The sequence below is a fragment of the Sapajus apella genome, unplaced genomic scaffold (assembly GCF_009761245.1).
Source record: "Sapajus apella isolate SASKATOON/1434 unplaced genomic scaffold, GSC_monkey_1.0 scaffold5, whole genome shotgun sequence".
In the NCBI taxonomy this organism is placed as follows: Eukaryota; Metazoa; Chordata; class Mammalia; order Primates; family Cebidae; genus Sapajus; species Sapajus apella.
The window spans coordinates 39,652,328-39,667,408 of NW_022436945.1; the positions used below are offsets into that span (position 1 = coordinate 39,652,328).

The 15,081-nt window shown below is 40.1% G+C and overlaps 1 protein-coding gene across 2 annotated transcripts in view; it reads right to left on the minus strand.

The window, feature by feature from the left end:
- Nucleotides 1–15,081, minus strand: part of LNX1 (ligand of numb-protein X 1) — a 185,317-nt gene that overhangs the window by 4,341 nt on the left and 165,895 nt on the right. For both annotated transcript variants that reach the window (XM_032274174.1, XM_032274175.1), the window contains 2 exons: nucleotides 11,880–12,057; nucleotides 10,088–10,316 (listed from right to left, as the gene is read on the minus strand). In XM_032274174.1, coding sequence (XP_032130065.1) covers nucleotides 10,088–10,316; nucleotides 11,880–12,057 — 407 coding nt within the window. The remainder of the gene's footprint in view (nucleotides 1–10,087; nucleotides 10,317–11,879; nucleotides 12,058–15,081) is intronic.

A 15,081-nucleotide genomic window follows, 5' to 3' on the forward strand; every position in this document is an offset into this window, starting at 1 on the left:
GCATAGTATAAGGAACAGCAAGGAGTTTGGTAGTTTTTCCCAGTAAGAAAATTAACTTCAAGAACAAATTTAATGAAATAAGTTAATGATTATGATGACTCATTTGATTTCCACTGAAATGAGTTAATGAGTATTGTGAAGTCTTGAGCTGTTCAAGAAGCTAAGTTTTTTTCTAATTTTTGTATATTCCCTTTATTACTAATTGAATTAATACATATTTGAGAATACTGCCTGACCTTGAACAAAGTCTGCAGACCAGCAACAATACTAAGGCAGAGCCTACTCCCTAAGAAAAACACTGTTTAGAAAATAAACCGAGTGCATCAACCAAAGCCAGTTGTGGGATCCTATTTCTTTCTGATTTAAATTCTTTTCAATTTTTCATTGCTAAGTGGTGTTAGAATAGGAGAGGTTGGAGAGACAGTGGATGTAGGATGTTTTGAGCTCTTTGTGAGAGAGAGCAGAAAATTGGAAATTGAATCTATAGAAACAGTCCTTTCACAAAATGCCTTATTATTTTGCTAACCCTGTGTTCAGAAAGATTTAACTTCTTGGCCCCAGTTTATATGTAACTATGACCACTAACTTAATGGATTCCAGTGAGTAATGTAGAGCCTCCTGCTATGATTAACCTAGCATTTACTCCCTTTTCTGGATCAGGTGCCTCTCAGTCTGTGGTGAATGACCACCTTTTATTTATTTTTCTTAGTTTATTGTAGACTAATACTTTCATTAAATAAAAAATGAATTTCTAGAAAAGTGAAATCTTTAACCCCAATTTTTCTTGTACCTAGCAAACATAAAATGTTTTAATATAATCAACATAAAAGGAAAAAGAAGTATAACAACTATGTGTTGTTCATTTAAGATGTTTATGGGAGATCAATATGGACAATCACTGTTATACTCCTAACTCTGTGTTCCTCAATTTTCCTAAAGTTATGAGAGAAATGCTTAGTCCCAGTGTTAATGTCTATATGCATACTTTGAACAAACAGGTATAGCAATGTTTAATGTAAGTGAGGTTGCTTGCTACAAGGATAAAGGATATCTAAACCATTTTCTACTACACTGTTGTTAGCAGAAAAGCCAGTCTCACATAGATATGTTCAGAACAGAAGATTTTAAAGCAATTTTAGTAAGCTCAGGCAAGTGATGATTTAACTTCAAAATTTGTCTTTATTTCTCAATGATAGCCAATTACAGCAATTTATGCTATAAAGTTATAGTCAAATTTAAATTACCTCAATGACATAAATTCTGAATTACCTCAATGACATAAATTCTGAATTCGTGAATTTCTTCTGTGTTGGTTTTCTATTCTGAAAATCAACATTCCATAAAATCTGTAAGATGTTTGATAACTTTGCAGCTGTGCAATATCAAATTTATCACCTACTTTATTGATAATTGTTACCAAGTGACAACAGTTTATGGAAGCTGTTCTTCCAAGCATCTTTCATTTTGCCCTTCAGTGTTATTGACCACTGAAAAAAATCATGCATTTTTTTCCTTGCAGGAAATATTAAGCTCAGTAAAAATATTGAAGATAATGTGGCAAATAAGCAAGTTTGGGCATCCATTTTACATCTTTAAATGGACCAAACTGGCTTCCTATCTTGCAGAAAAAATAAGGGTTTGATCTGTGGTTCAAAGGTTTTTGACAGAACCTTTATAAGCCTGTTACTTAGCATGCAATAATAGTTTGTTATGATTAGCTTCCTTATTATTACATAATGAAGAGAATAAATTAGAATTTAATGCACTAGCCTTTATGTAGCCACAATTTTTACTATGTCACTAAACACATTATTTAGTTTGGCTGACATCACAGCAAAATCTTCTGAAGGAGGCACTGTATTTACATTCATTCTCCTGCAGGTTCTTTAATCTGGGGAGTCAGTACTCCAGAAAGTTTTACAATCAATGCAACTACACCAGCAAAACGTACTCCTATCTAAAATTTAAACTTCCGATTCACCGACAATGTAAAACTTCCTTAGTTTTGTATGATTCAGAGCTAGTTGTGTTTATTGCCAAATAACTTTTTTAAAATTCTGATATCGCATGTTTAAATCATACATACACTAAAAAGATTTGCCTGTGTATTCAAGTTAAAATGAAAAATACGTTGCTGGCTTTTTTTGAAGTTGGTTTTCATATCATCAGTCATGAAACATAGTATCCTCTTGCCACAGATTCACCCAGTGTTTCCAAGCAAATTATAGTTTTTATTAAATACCTTGGGAATGTGTATATACTTTTTAAATCTAACTCAAAATGCTCCTCTATTATAGGAAGTCCACAAAGCATATAGTTTGTGCATGGCATACAGGTATTGATTGACTTACGACCTATGCAACTTATGACCATTCGACTTTACGACCACAATCGCTAGCCACGACTGCTCCACGTCTGGCAGCGCAAACGTTGTCCAGCTGGGCGTACAACAGTGCGGACCAGCTTCCAGCAGCACTACCATCTCTGCGTGCATATAGCCTACTCAACTTACAACCAAATCGTGTTACGACCGGTCTGTCGGAACCAATCATGGTCTTAAGTAGAGCAATGGCGTCTACTTCTGGTGACTTTTTAAATACTCTTCCAAAAAATTATTTTGGTTTTGAACTTCTTTGTAAGAGGCATTTACGATGCCATTGCTTTATTAGCCCACACCTCTCCACATTACGTCGTTCAGCAATCACCTGTTAAGCAGTCATTTAAAGGGCTTCAGAAACACTAGATATTCTTTTCTTTTGGAGGTCCCACTCATTATTACAGCAAATATATTAAAATGCCAGTGTGGGAGAGTGGAGGAAGAGACACGATGCATTGTGAAAGGCTCTGCCAGGCTGGTCTTAGTCAGCTGGGGAGAAATAAACACTCATGACCCGGTGCCATAAGGAGAAATTTCTACTATCTGGAATATGGCCCTGGTTCTTCCTCTGTTATGAACCTGCAGCAGATAGCTTCTCAGAAAATTTTACCTCACTCAAAGATTAAAAAAAAAAAAAAAAAAAAAAAAAAAGCAGAGATGCACTACCAAAAACGAGAGGAGAGAGGAAGTAACAGGAAAAATAGGAACGGACAAAACCACTCACTAGAAAAATGCTGCACAGAAACCAAGTGCTACTATAGAAAGTAAAATGTATATCCAACCATATTACTATGAATTTAAAATATTTCTGAAGCAACTGCTCTACGGATGCAGAGATAAGGCTTCAAGGAAGATATGGTGAGACAACACAAGAAATGAGCTGATGAAACAGAATGAAAAAGTAGAAGAGAAAAATAAAAACACCACAGCAATGAATGTGGTTACAAACAAACAAATAATATTGAAAACACAATGAGCACTGAAGGGCAGATGCAAATAAGCCAAGAAAACATGAAGCACTATTTACAATAGCAAAGACATAGATAAAAGAAATGTGGTACATACACACCATGGAATACTATGCAGTCATAAAGAAGAACAGGATAATGTCTTTTGTGGGAATATGGATGGATTGGAAGGCCATTATCCTTAGCAAACTAACTCAGGAACAGAAAACGAAATACCTCGTTCTTACTTATAAGCGGAAGCTAAATGATGAGAACACATGGACACAATGAAGGGAACAAGAGACACCAGGGCCTACTGGAGAAGGGAGGGTTGGAGGAGGGAGAGGATCAGAAAAAATAATGAGTACTAGGCTTGGTACCTGGGTGATGAACTCATCTGTACAACATATCTGACATTAAATGTAGGTAGGTTTGAGGTAGGTATAAAAGGAATACTTAAAAAATAATAATGTTGCTTTTGAAATGATTTGGCCATGAGTAACTAATTTCATTTCTGATTGACTATGACTTATCAGCAATCATCACATAGGAAAAATGATGGGGGATAATTACAAGAAATTTGAGGCCTAAGAAGGCGGCCTAAGAAGTGAAGGCAATGAAAAAAGCTGTACATCCTATGATGGTGGCTACATGAAAAACCCAGTGAATGAAAAAAGTCTGCTTCATTTAGACTCTTCTAAACTTGCTTTATAGTAGACAGAAAACAAATTGTATAGCTCACATTATTAAAGCCAAGTGTAGGCTTAGCATCCTCTTGAGGGTGCTCACCAAACGTACATTGCAAAAATCATAGACTCTGAGATCAGACAGCCTGGTTCAAATTCCAGCTCTGCCTGTTAACTGGCCATGTAACCTTGGACAAGTGAGCCACTCTGGGATTTAGTTTCCTAACTTTAATGCGAGGATACCATTAGTACCAAAACACAGAGTCGATGTGAGTTTTTAAATGAATGCAATATGCAAAGAACACATAAAGCTCTTACAAAATGCCAGGCACATAGAAAGGGCTTTATAAGTATTAGCGACAGCTGCCTCTTTTGCTATTACTGCATAATGTGAAAGTACCTGATAGTGTCCCTGTCTTATAATTAAAATGTGACAGGTTTTTAACTTTAAAAGGAGAAGACATGAGATCTGCTTCCTTGCTATTCAATATAAACCGTCTTTATTAAGATATTTTAAGAGTTCAGGAGAGTAAAAGGTTAAATTCTGAGGCAAGAGGAGAAACGAGTCAATGTGTATTAGTATCGTACTAGCCCAGATGAGAGCATGTTTGGAAAGACTTCCAGATGTGGAATGTGAGCCCTGAGAGCCAACAAAGAATGAAGCAGAAAGCCTTCAGTGTTTCCTGAATCACCTCCAACTGAATGGCAGATGACAGTTCGTAGAGCTGAGGGACACTGTCTGGAGCTGTTACCCAGGAGTCACTCTTGGCACACGACACACTGCCAGTAATGCACATTTGCATTGTCTTTCATAGACCACTTTTACTGTCTCCTCCATTAGTTCAGAACAAGCACAGCTTCCCAATGCTACCCTCTTCACATATATTCTATGTTGTACTGCACTTAAGGACATAATTACAATGGATTTCCTGTTTCTAGACCTGCTGACATGAAATATCATTTTTCTTCGTTGGTAGTGCACCTTAGCTAACGGCTGGATCATAAATTATGGCAAATAGTTTCCTCAAAATTTGTTAAGTGAAAGGGAAAAATGTTTGGCCAAGTAGATTTGTAACTTGGAGGGAAATTTCTATGGATTCAAAAATATCCATTTACAGCTTAACTCTATTAACTCAAGTAACATGACTTTTGCTGAGATATGACAAATGGCCTGAAATTCTTAGGATGAATGATACTCATGCTAAATGGCTAGAGACATTTAAGCCAGTGGTATTGCACCAGTCAGGGAGAAACTGGTGTCCTTGAGGCTCTGAGCAGTTGTGATTAGAGATGGAAGCAGATGCCCCCTCTCATGAAAACTGAAGGGGGCTCATACCCTGGAACTATCTGAAGCCTGATCTAGGGGCATGACTGACTACTGATGTTTCTGAGAAGCACCAGGAGGACACACTTCTAGTTGCAAAATGGCAGAGTGAAGCTTGGGTTTCCTCTTCTTTTAAACAACACCACAAAAGCAACTTGGAGACTTGGAAACAGACATGCAAATTCCATCTTAAAGAAAACAAAGAGTCACCACATGCGAGAGAGAGGTGCCAAAGGCAGTCAAAGAGGAAAGATGGAAGAGAAGACACCCACAGCTGGAGAGGACAGACCAAGCCAGTAGAGCCTTGAAGTCTTAGCAAACAGCCGTTCTGATGGGCAAAACACCCATTCTACATGGGAACACCAGACAAGGAGGGCTGGCTGCTAGCAGGCTTCCCTGGGCCAAGATTGGCAGAAGAGAGAGGGATGGGTAAGCCAATGAGAAGCCAAGATATAATGCACAGATATGGGATGCAGTTGGCCAGTGTGGGAAAGTAGAGGAAGAGAGTCTACACATGTGAAAGGCTCTGCCAGGCTGGTCTCAGTCAGCTGGGGAGAAATAAACACACTCATGAGCTGGTGCCATAAGGAGAAATTTCTACTATCTGGAATATGGCCCTGGTTCTTCCTCTGTTATGAACCTCCAGCAGATAGCTTCTCAGAAAATTTTACCTCACTCAAAGATTATTTAAAAAAAAAAAAAAAAGAAGGAAAAAAAAAAGCAGAGATGCACTACAGAAGACAGGAGGAGAGAGGAACAGGAAAAATAGGAACAGACAAAACCACTCACCAGAAAAATGCAGCACAGAAACCAAGTGCTACTATAGAAAATAAAATGTATATCCAACCATATTACTATGAGTTTAAAATATTTCTGAAGCAACTGCTCTACGGATGCAGAGATAAGGCTTCAAGGAAGATATGGTGAGACAACACAAGAAATGAGCTGATGAAACAGAATGAAAAAGTGGAAGAGAAAAATAAAAACACCACAGCAATGAATGTGGTTACAAACAAACAAATAATATTGAAAACACAATGAGCACTGAAGGACAGATGCAAATAAGCCAAGAAAACATGCAACACCATTTACAACAGCAAAGACACAGAATCAACGTAAATGCCCATCAACGGTAGATTGAGTAAAGGAAATGTGGCGCATATACATCGTGGAATACTGTGCAGTCACCATGAAGAACAAGATCATCTCTTGTGAAAATATGGATGGATTTGGAGTCTATTATCCTTAGCAAACTAACTCAGGAACAGAAAACGAAATACCTCATATTCTCACTTAAATGGGAGCTAAATGATGAGAGCACACGGACACAATGAGGGGAACAACACACACTGGGGCCTACTTGAGGGGGGAGGGTGGGAGGAGGGAGAGAATCAGAAGAAATAACTAATGAGTACTAGGCTTAGTAGCTAGGCGATGAACTCATCTGTACAACAAGCCTGTGTGACATGAGTTTACCTCTGTAACAAACCCGCGCATGTACCCTGACCCAAAAATAAAAATTAAAAGCCAAGAAAAAAAAATGAAAAAAGAGTTGAAAAGGATCCAAGAGAACATTAAAGATATGAAATATAAAAGATATCAAAGAACAGGCCGGGCGTGGTGGCTCACACCTGTAATTCTAGCACTTTGAGAGGCTAAGGTGGGCGGATCAGGAGGTCAAGAGATCGAGATTATCCTGGCCAACATGGTGAAACCCCATCTCAACTAAAAATACAAAAATTAGCTGGGCGTGGTGGCACACGTCTGTAATCCCAGCTATTCCAGAGGCTGAGGCAGGAGAATCGCTTGAACCCAGGAGGCAGCAGTTGCAGTGAGCCGATATCCCATCACTGCACTCCAGCCTGGTGACAGAGCGAGACTCTGTCTCAAAGACAAAAAGAAACAAATATCTAGAGTCCCTGAAAAGCAGCAACAAAATAATAGAACAGTTATTTTGAACATTAGGTGAAAAGACCAAGCCACATATGGAGAGAAAGACATGACATGAGCCCCCCACTTCTCCGCACCATTCAGTGTTACTTAGCAGTGATGCAATGCCTCTGTAGTCCTATAGGAACGAAGTGTGATGCAACAATTTGACATGCGGGCAACCTGGCGTATGGCTGTCCAGACGTACCATAAGTTATTTAACCAGTCCCTGTCAGCAGTGGACACGACGATGGTGCAAAGCCTATTACGATAATCAAGATACATCAGGTTTGTTTTTAAATAAAATGCATGGTACATAGGAGTGTGTACGCTACCATTGTGTCTGCGTATATGTGTGTGTATACATAGAAACATAGGCCAGGGGTGAGTAAATTGCAGCCCAGCCCACCACCTGGTTTTATAAGTAAAATTTTATTGGAACGCAACCATCCCCATTCATTCACATATTGTCTGTGGCTGCTCTCACACCACAACAGTAGAAATGAGTAATTGCCACAGAGACTGTGTGGCCCTCAAAGCCTAAACTATCAGGCCCTGTTTAGAAAAAGTTCGCCAACCTCTGACATGGAGTACACAAGAAATTGATAATGGTGATCACCTCTGTTGAATGGATCTGAAGGGAGGAGATCCCTTTGTTTTCTTTACACGCTTTGGTACACTCTGAATTTTCTACCATGTTTATTCTATTACTACAGGGAGAGGATGGGATGAAGGAAACTAGGAATCTCCAGGGTTCTGAAAATCAGTGTTGTCTATGCCGGGATATCATGCCTCCTTACTACTATCCATTTAGAGGAAATGAACAAAGTGCAGACTCTACTTTTTCTTTTTGAGAGAGTCTCTCTCTGTTGCCCAGGCTGGAGTACAGTGGCACGATCTCAGCTCACTGCACCCTCCACCTCCCAGGTTCAAGCAGTTCTCATGCTTCAGCCTCCCGAGTAGCTGGGACTACAGGCACATGCAACCACGCCTGGCTAATTTTTTGTATTTTTACTAGAGAGGGGGTTTTGCCATGTTGGCCTCGAACTCCTGGTCTTACGTGATCCGCCCACCTAAGCCTCCCAAAGTGCTGGGATTACAGGCATGAGCCGCCATACCCAGCCCAGACTCTACTTCTAGCAAAAGCAGAGAAGTGCCATGACCCAGGGCAAATGACAAAAGGTAGAGGGAAAGAAAGCCATTCACTTGGTTGTATTTGGAGCAAAAACACCATGCATTGTCCTCTCTTACACATATGAATAATGAGGAACTTCTGATTCCATGACAGAATAGCTTTCAGACACAAAAAACAAAATGATTTTAATAGATCCTAGTTTCAGAAATATTTTTAAAAATAAACCTTTAAAGTAACACTCTACTTTCACTCAGGCTCAGTTCCAAAATGTCCAAAGATTTTTAAACTGACTCAGTGCTCAGATTTTAACTGCTTAAGGACTTTTGAAAATATACTGATTTAAAAAATAATTTATCAACTAGTGAAGGCTCAAACAGGAATCTAGGTTACTTTGTATTTGAGATGAAGTTTTGTTTTTCTTGAAAGATTCATTTGAAATTTAAAAAGACCCAAAGACTCATCTCCACCCTCAAGAAAAAGGTACTAAAACTAAATGTACTGAAACTCACTTTCATTTTTCCATATTTAGTCCTATGTGAGTATATCTTCTTCAGTGATGCTAATATTTAGCATTAAATCACACATTGGAATTAGCAAGATCATCATCTGAAGGCCAATAGTTTATGCTCTGATGCAGGTGAGCAAACATCAACTTATCTGTTCTTTTAATACTTCTGTATCTAGCCATTTTGTAGGGCGGATCCCAAATTCTTCCCTGAAGTAATTGAGACAAGTAATGACTTCATGTAAGGCTCTAAAATGTCACTAAAATGACAACCCAGCTACTTCCAGAAGTTTTACACAAGAACTTCTCAGGGGCAGGCACTAAGGAGAGATGATCGAAGGAACGTCCCCAAACAACAGGTGCTTAAACACCTTAGCAAAGGCAAAATGTTCTATGGCATTGTTTAATGCACAGCCAAGGCCACTCAAAAGGTAAAACTGGCCGGACACAGTGGCTCACACCTGTAATCCCAGCACTTTGGGAGGCTGAGGCCGGGAGATCACTTGAGGTCAGGAGTTTGAGACCAGCCAGGCCAACATGGCAAAATCCCGTCTCTACTAAAAATACAACAATGAGCTGGGCATGGTGGCATGTTCCTGTAGTCCCAGGTACTCAGGGAGGCTGAGGCAGGAGAATTCCTTGAACCCAGGAGGCCGAGGTTGCAGTGAGCTCAGATCATGCCACTGCACTTTAGCCTAGGTGACAGAGCAAGACTCTATATCAAAAAAAAAAGTAAAGCCACAGGAGGCAGTCAGCCTCCCTGCCCTGCAAGGTTCCAGGGCTGCCACTAGCAGATTAGGCAAAGGTGAACGTTCTCCTAGGCGGTGCAGCTCAGCTCCAGGGCATGTAAAAACAGGCTGGGCCCCTGCGCCCTCTGCCTGTCTAGGAAGTTCCCTGCTGCATGAACAACCTGCATAGCTAGCTGTACATGGCAGCCCTGTGAGCGCCTCAACCCGAACACCTAGCAGTGTTTCCACATCCAGCCTTCCACCCTTACCCCAGAATGCCCACATGCATTTTCTGTTACAAATAGGAAGAGAGACTTATTTCACAGTCCCACATCCAAGATTGGGTCTCATTAAGATGCTAATGCCATGAATCAGCCCTAGAAAGTGAAAGCGTGGTTTAACAAATGTAACTGTTTCCTCCCACGCCCCTAAAAGGGATGTGGCGTTGGGACTTACCGTGGTAATTCCAGCCACATGACCCAGGATGGGGACCAGTCACTGGGTGGGGCCATGTTGTGGTTGGAATCCAGGGCTGCTGGGCTGCCGCAGTCTTCGTGGGGCTCATGCTCTTTGACTTCCAAAGCTTTGAGTACTATCGAGGAGGATGTTCTTTTCAACAATCCCACTGCCTCACTCCGGCTGACCTCTGTCAGTTCGACCCCATTCACATTCAACAAAATGTCACCTGACGGCCAGAGAAGCAGAAGCTACCTTTAGTGAGAGCACGAACAAGGGCTTCTGCTTAAAGTGCAAGGAGGTAGGGGCTGACTGGGATGCTGGGACACAGGGATAAAGAGAGGGCGAAGGTTTTCTTTGTTGATGGAAGGTTGGGTGCTCACATAGCAAATGGTACACAGCGTGTGCATTCCAAGGTGCTTTAAGACTTGTTTGGGGTTTTCTAAAGCACACCTATCGGTGTTTAGCTCTTGCTGAAGGGAGGGAGGGAGAGAGGAAAATCAGCTCTGTTCACTATTTAATGAAAGAAAACCTACTTTTTCACTCCTTTGTTTCTTGTTTTTAGCATAAAGACATTTGGCAAAAGCTCCAGCATTTGCACAGAGCTTGGCAGGTGGTAGGCATCCAGTGAGTATGGACTGAATGAATGAGAAACTACCCGTGAGAGTGTCTGGCAGAAGAGTCTTGGAGCTGCACTCCTGAAGAAGAACATTTTCATTGCCAAGGTGAAAACAGCTACTACTGGCTAAGCACCTACTAAGTGAGGAATCATTTCCATACAGATCATATAATCCTCTAGCTCATGTTTCACTAACAAGTCATTTTGACAAGCAACTTTGTTTGGCTTCATCATTCTCCACCCAGGTGTTTTGCAGAAAAAACGAAAATATACATCTCCCCTATTTCCATTTTCCATTCTTTTGTCTCCATCTTGTTTTTTGTGTCCCCCTTTGCTTATCATCTTTCTTATACAGAAAAAGCACAGCAAGAGCAAAAAGACAGGAGGAGAGAAAGGCCTTGAGTCCTTTCTGACCCGAGAGAAGCATCTTTCAGCCAGCTGACTAAATCTCTTAAGATACCGTCTCCCGATAGCTCCTCAGACTCAGCAACTGTACTTGGGAAACTACACAGTCTCTCTCTGGAATCTGGACTTTCAAATGGCGTAATTCCTCATTAATCTGAGCTACCATCTTGTATGAATTGACAATATTATTAAGGATACATATTTGTAGAGGCAAATTTGATATCACCTTCATTAACTCAAAGTAGGCCAGAACACATGAGCTTAAGGTAGTGAAATACTTTTCACCTGGAAAAGTATCTAGCATGACACTTTCACTTAATAAGTATTCATCGAATCAAATCTATCAAATGACTTTCTCTATCTAACCCATATAATGGAATAATTCATGTTTGATCACTGAATCAACCCACCAAAGAACCATTTAGAATGAATGGAACTAAATTATGCCGTTTAATAGAGGCAACTTGCTCATAACCGTATAGTTCTCTATTAATTCCTGGAACAGTCTGGAGATTCTAGCTTTACTTGCAAGTAATAATTTAGTTCTGCTCATTCTCAGTGGTTCTTTGGTGGGTTGTAATTGAGAAGAGTGGAGCCTGATCCAGTAACTATACTCAAACCAATCATGGTCAATGGGTAGCAAAAGTCCTGGCTGATCACTCCCACATTCTCTCATTAATTTTGAAAATGGTTGCCTAACACGACAAGCTATTAATTTCTCTTAATACTCTGACACCCCAGTGCCTTTAAAATCCCTTTACTTTTTACCTGTTTTTATTCTTCCGTCTCTGCTTATGACTCCTCCGGGCTCAACACTGATGACATAGATAGGCAAATCCCATTCTCTGTGTGATGCTCCCCCTGCGACGGTCATGCCGAGAGATTCGCCGGGGTCTTTTCGGATATCGACCACCTTCTCGTGACAAGTAATTGTAGGATGGAGGGGCTGAAGGCACAGACAGAAAAACCACACATGAATTCACAACTTTGGTAGTTTTTGTATGTAGACAATGCAAAGTGGGTATTTTTTCTACATGCAAAACTACCAAAGCTGCATAAATATGATGGTGGTTCTTGAAATGACAGAGAAAGACACGTGGAAAGAACCCTCACCTTATCCACCCCCAACCATAATAGGGTTACATGGTCGCAAATTCGGTAGGTTAGCTCAGATAAAGTTTACATTTCAAAAGGAAAGAGTTAAAATGGAGGGAGGAACAGATTGGTAACCACTGGAAAAATAGATTAAAAAATTTTTTTTTGTTAGAGACAAAGTCTTGCTTTGTTGCCCAGGCTGGTCATGAACTCCTGGCCTGAAGTGCCTTGGCCTCCCAAAGTGCTGGGATTACAAATGTAAGCCACTGCACCTGGCCATGGAGGAATCTCAAACACACAGAGTGAACTGCACCCAAAATTTCTCAAGTCAGCCATTTATTTCTGATAGTAGTGAGTCAGCATTTCAAAAACATTTATGAGTATCGGGAACTTCTCTAAGTTAAAAAAAGTAACCATATTTATTTACAGAGTCTTCTTTCACACCTGCTCAGTGCTTACCAGACGGCCTTGCCTGCAGTGAGCAAGAGATGTTTAGCTGTTCACTGAGGGGCTGCATGCAGTGGCTGAAATGCCACAAATACGACACATGCCCATGTGTCCTGTGTCTCATGAACCAAAGTCCATAACCATTTCCTTTCTCAGCCAGAAAGAGACCAATGTCAGCAATGGAAAAAAACCATCTGTGAAAGCTTCAGACACCCAGGGTTGCCTGACTTTGGCTGGAGAGAAGGAGAGTTTTGTATGATAGAGATGACTTTTCTATTTATCTGTTGTTGTTGTTGCTATTTTTTGACACAAAGTTTTGCTCTTGTCGCCCAGGCTGCAGTGCAATGGCACAATCTCAGCTCACCGCAACCTCTGCTTCCTGGGTTCAAGTGATTCGCCTGCTTCAGCCTCCCGAGTAGCTGGGATTACAGGCATGCACCACCATGCCGGGCAAAATTTGTATTTTTTTTAGTAGAGACAGGGTTTCTCCATGTTGGTCAGGTTGGTCTCGAACTCCCGACCTCAGGTGATCCGCCCACCTCAGCCTCCCAAAGTGTTGGGATTACAGGCGTGAGCCACTGTGCCCAGCCTGTCTATCTTTTCTCTCCACTCTCCTCACCTTACTTTGGACACCCTAGAATGTTCCCCAATGTTCAAAAACATAATTTATGATAAAATAGTTTAGGCTAATTAAAAACACCATGGGTACCTGAGTATTTGCCAAACTATAAGACATTTTTCTATTTTATAATTTTTGCTTTAGATTTTTAGAATAAAACATTTTAGACAGGCATAAAGAATAACAAAATGACCTACCCATGTGCCTCAAGACTCTGCATTAGAAATAAACATTCCAAGTGCACTTAGTGCCTCTGTGCCTCTTGCTGCTCATAGTCTTCCTCCCCACAGAGGGAAACATGCAAAATGTGATGCCTATCATTCCCTAACTTTTTAAATTGGCTAAACGTTTTCTGTCCCACAAATCCTGCTTTGTCATCTTTGGTATTTCTTTGACTTGTTTAAGCTCTGATTTTTAAAAAGCTTCCTGGTTTCCTAAACCAAACAAAATTTTAGTAAGAATATAAAAACTGCAATCATCAAACAGCCATATATATCTCAGTTTTATTTTAAATCTATTACTTTTTTGTGAAGATATTTCAGAAGGCAGATAGAATGTAAGTTAAAATGGAAATAATTACAATTCCCACTAAGTCAGTTTGTACCTTTCATGGAATTACGACTCATGACAGGGGGTTACAGCAGAAATGTGATCGGATCCTCCTGGCTCTTTCATGATGAAGAGGTGGAAGGAATGATAAAACCACAGTGCAGATGGAGGCTGCCTTCTCCACAATTTGATAACTTAGAATATGATATATTCTAGCTAATTCAACTAAAATTAGTTAATTGGATAAAAACTTCAGTTAGTTAATTAAGCTAATAAACTAGTTTTTCACTAACAAAGACTATCCGTTAAATTTAAACATTAGGTATTTACTAGCAAAAAGACATCAGGGAGTCCTTATCCATAAAATGTTTCAGTAGGACATATTTGGAGTGTCTAGACTCCTTATTGTAAATCAACATGGAATTTATGGATTTATGAGGCTTGGCTGGCTGGAGAACCGGGAGGGGTGCATAACCCTGTCGGCGCTGTAATTAACACAGTATAAAGCAGAGATGTTCCAAAATAGAAAATTTGAATATTGTTTCTGTATATGTTACTCAAAAACTAAATTCGTAAGCTATTCCAACCAACACACAGATTGACGTGGAAAAAACAGGGCATTCCCTACTCTCTGTTGCTAGAAGAATGAGCTACCTTTAAGAATTTTTTTTAGTTACAAGTGATGCAATTAAACCAGAACTCAGGAGAAATGACTGAAAGAAGCTCATTAGCATCACAACAGGATGCCAAGCCAAAGCCATAGGACTCTTAATTTGGACTAAACAAGGTTTGTGCTGCTTAAACACACATCCAAATGAAGAGGTTAAGGCATTGCCCCTAATAGAGGTCACAGAGAGAAGTACAAATTGGGCTGGGTCACTTCATTTAAAGAGAGGCTGCAAACTGTTGGCCTGAAGAATGAATTCTACCCACAGATCCACAGTGTTTGAGTTTTCTGGATTTGAATGCTATGTAACATATGCTTTCTGGTTTACCCCAATCCCCACCACTCCCTAATGTTACATGAGCTCGAAGTGTTTAAATTATCTTCCTGGGCCCTTTGGCAAACACAAACAAAAACTAAAAATAATGGGGAAATCATTATTTTAATTTCTAGTCAGACTGAAACATTCAAAAGCCAAAAATGAAGCAAACTGCTTGCTTCACTTCAAAGTGAATAAAATACAGTCCTTAAACAAGGCAACTCTTGGTAAAAACATGCCAAGAGTTTTATTTGGGTTAGACTAGAAATCAGGTCCC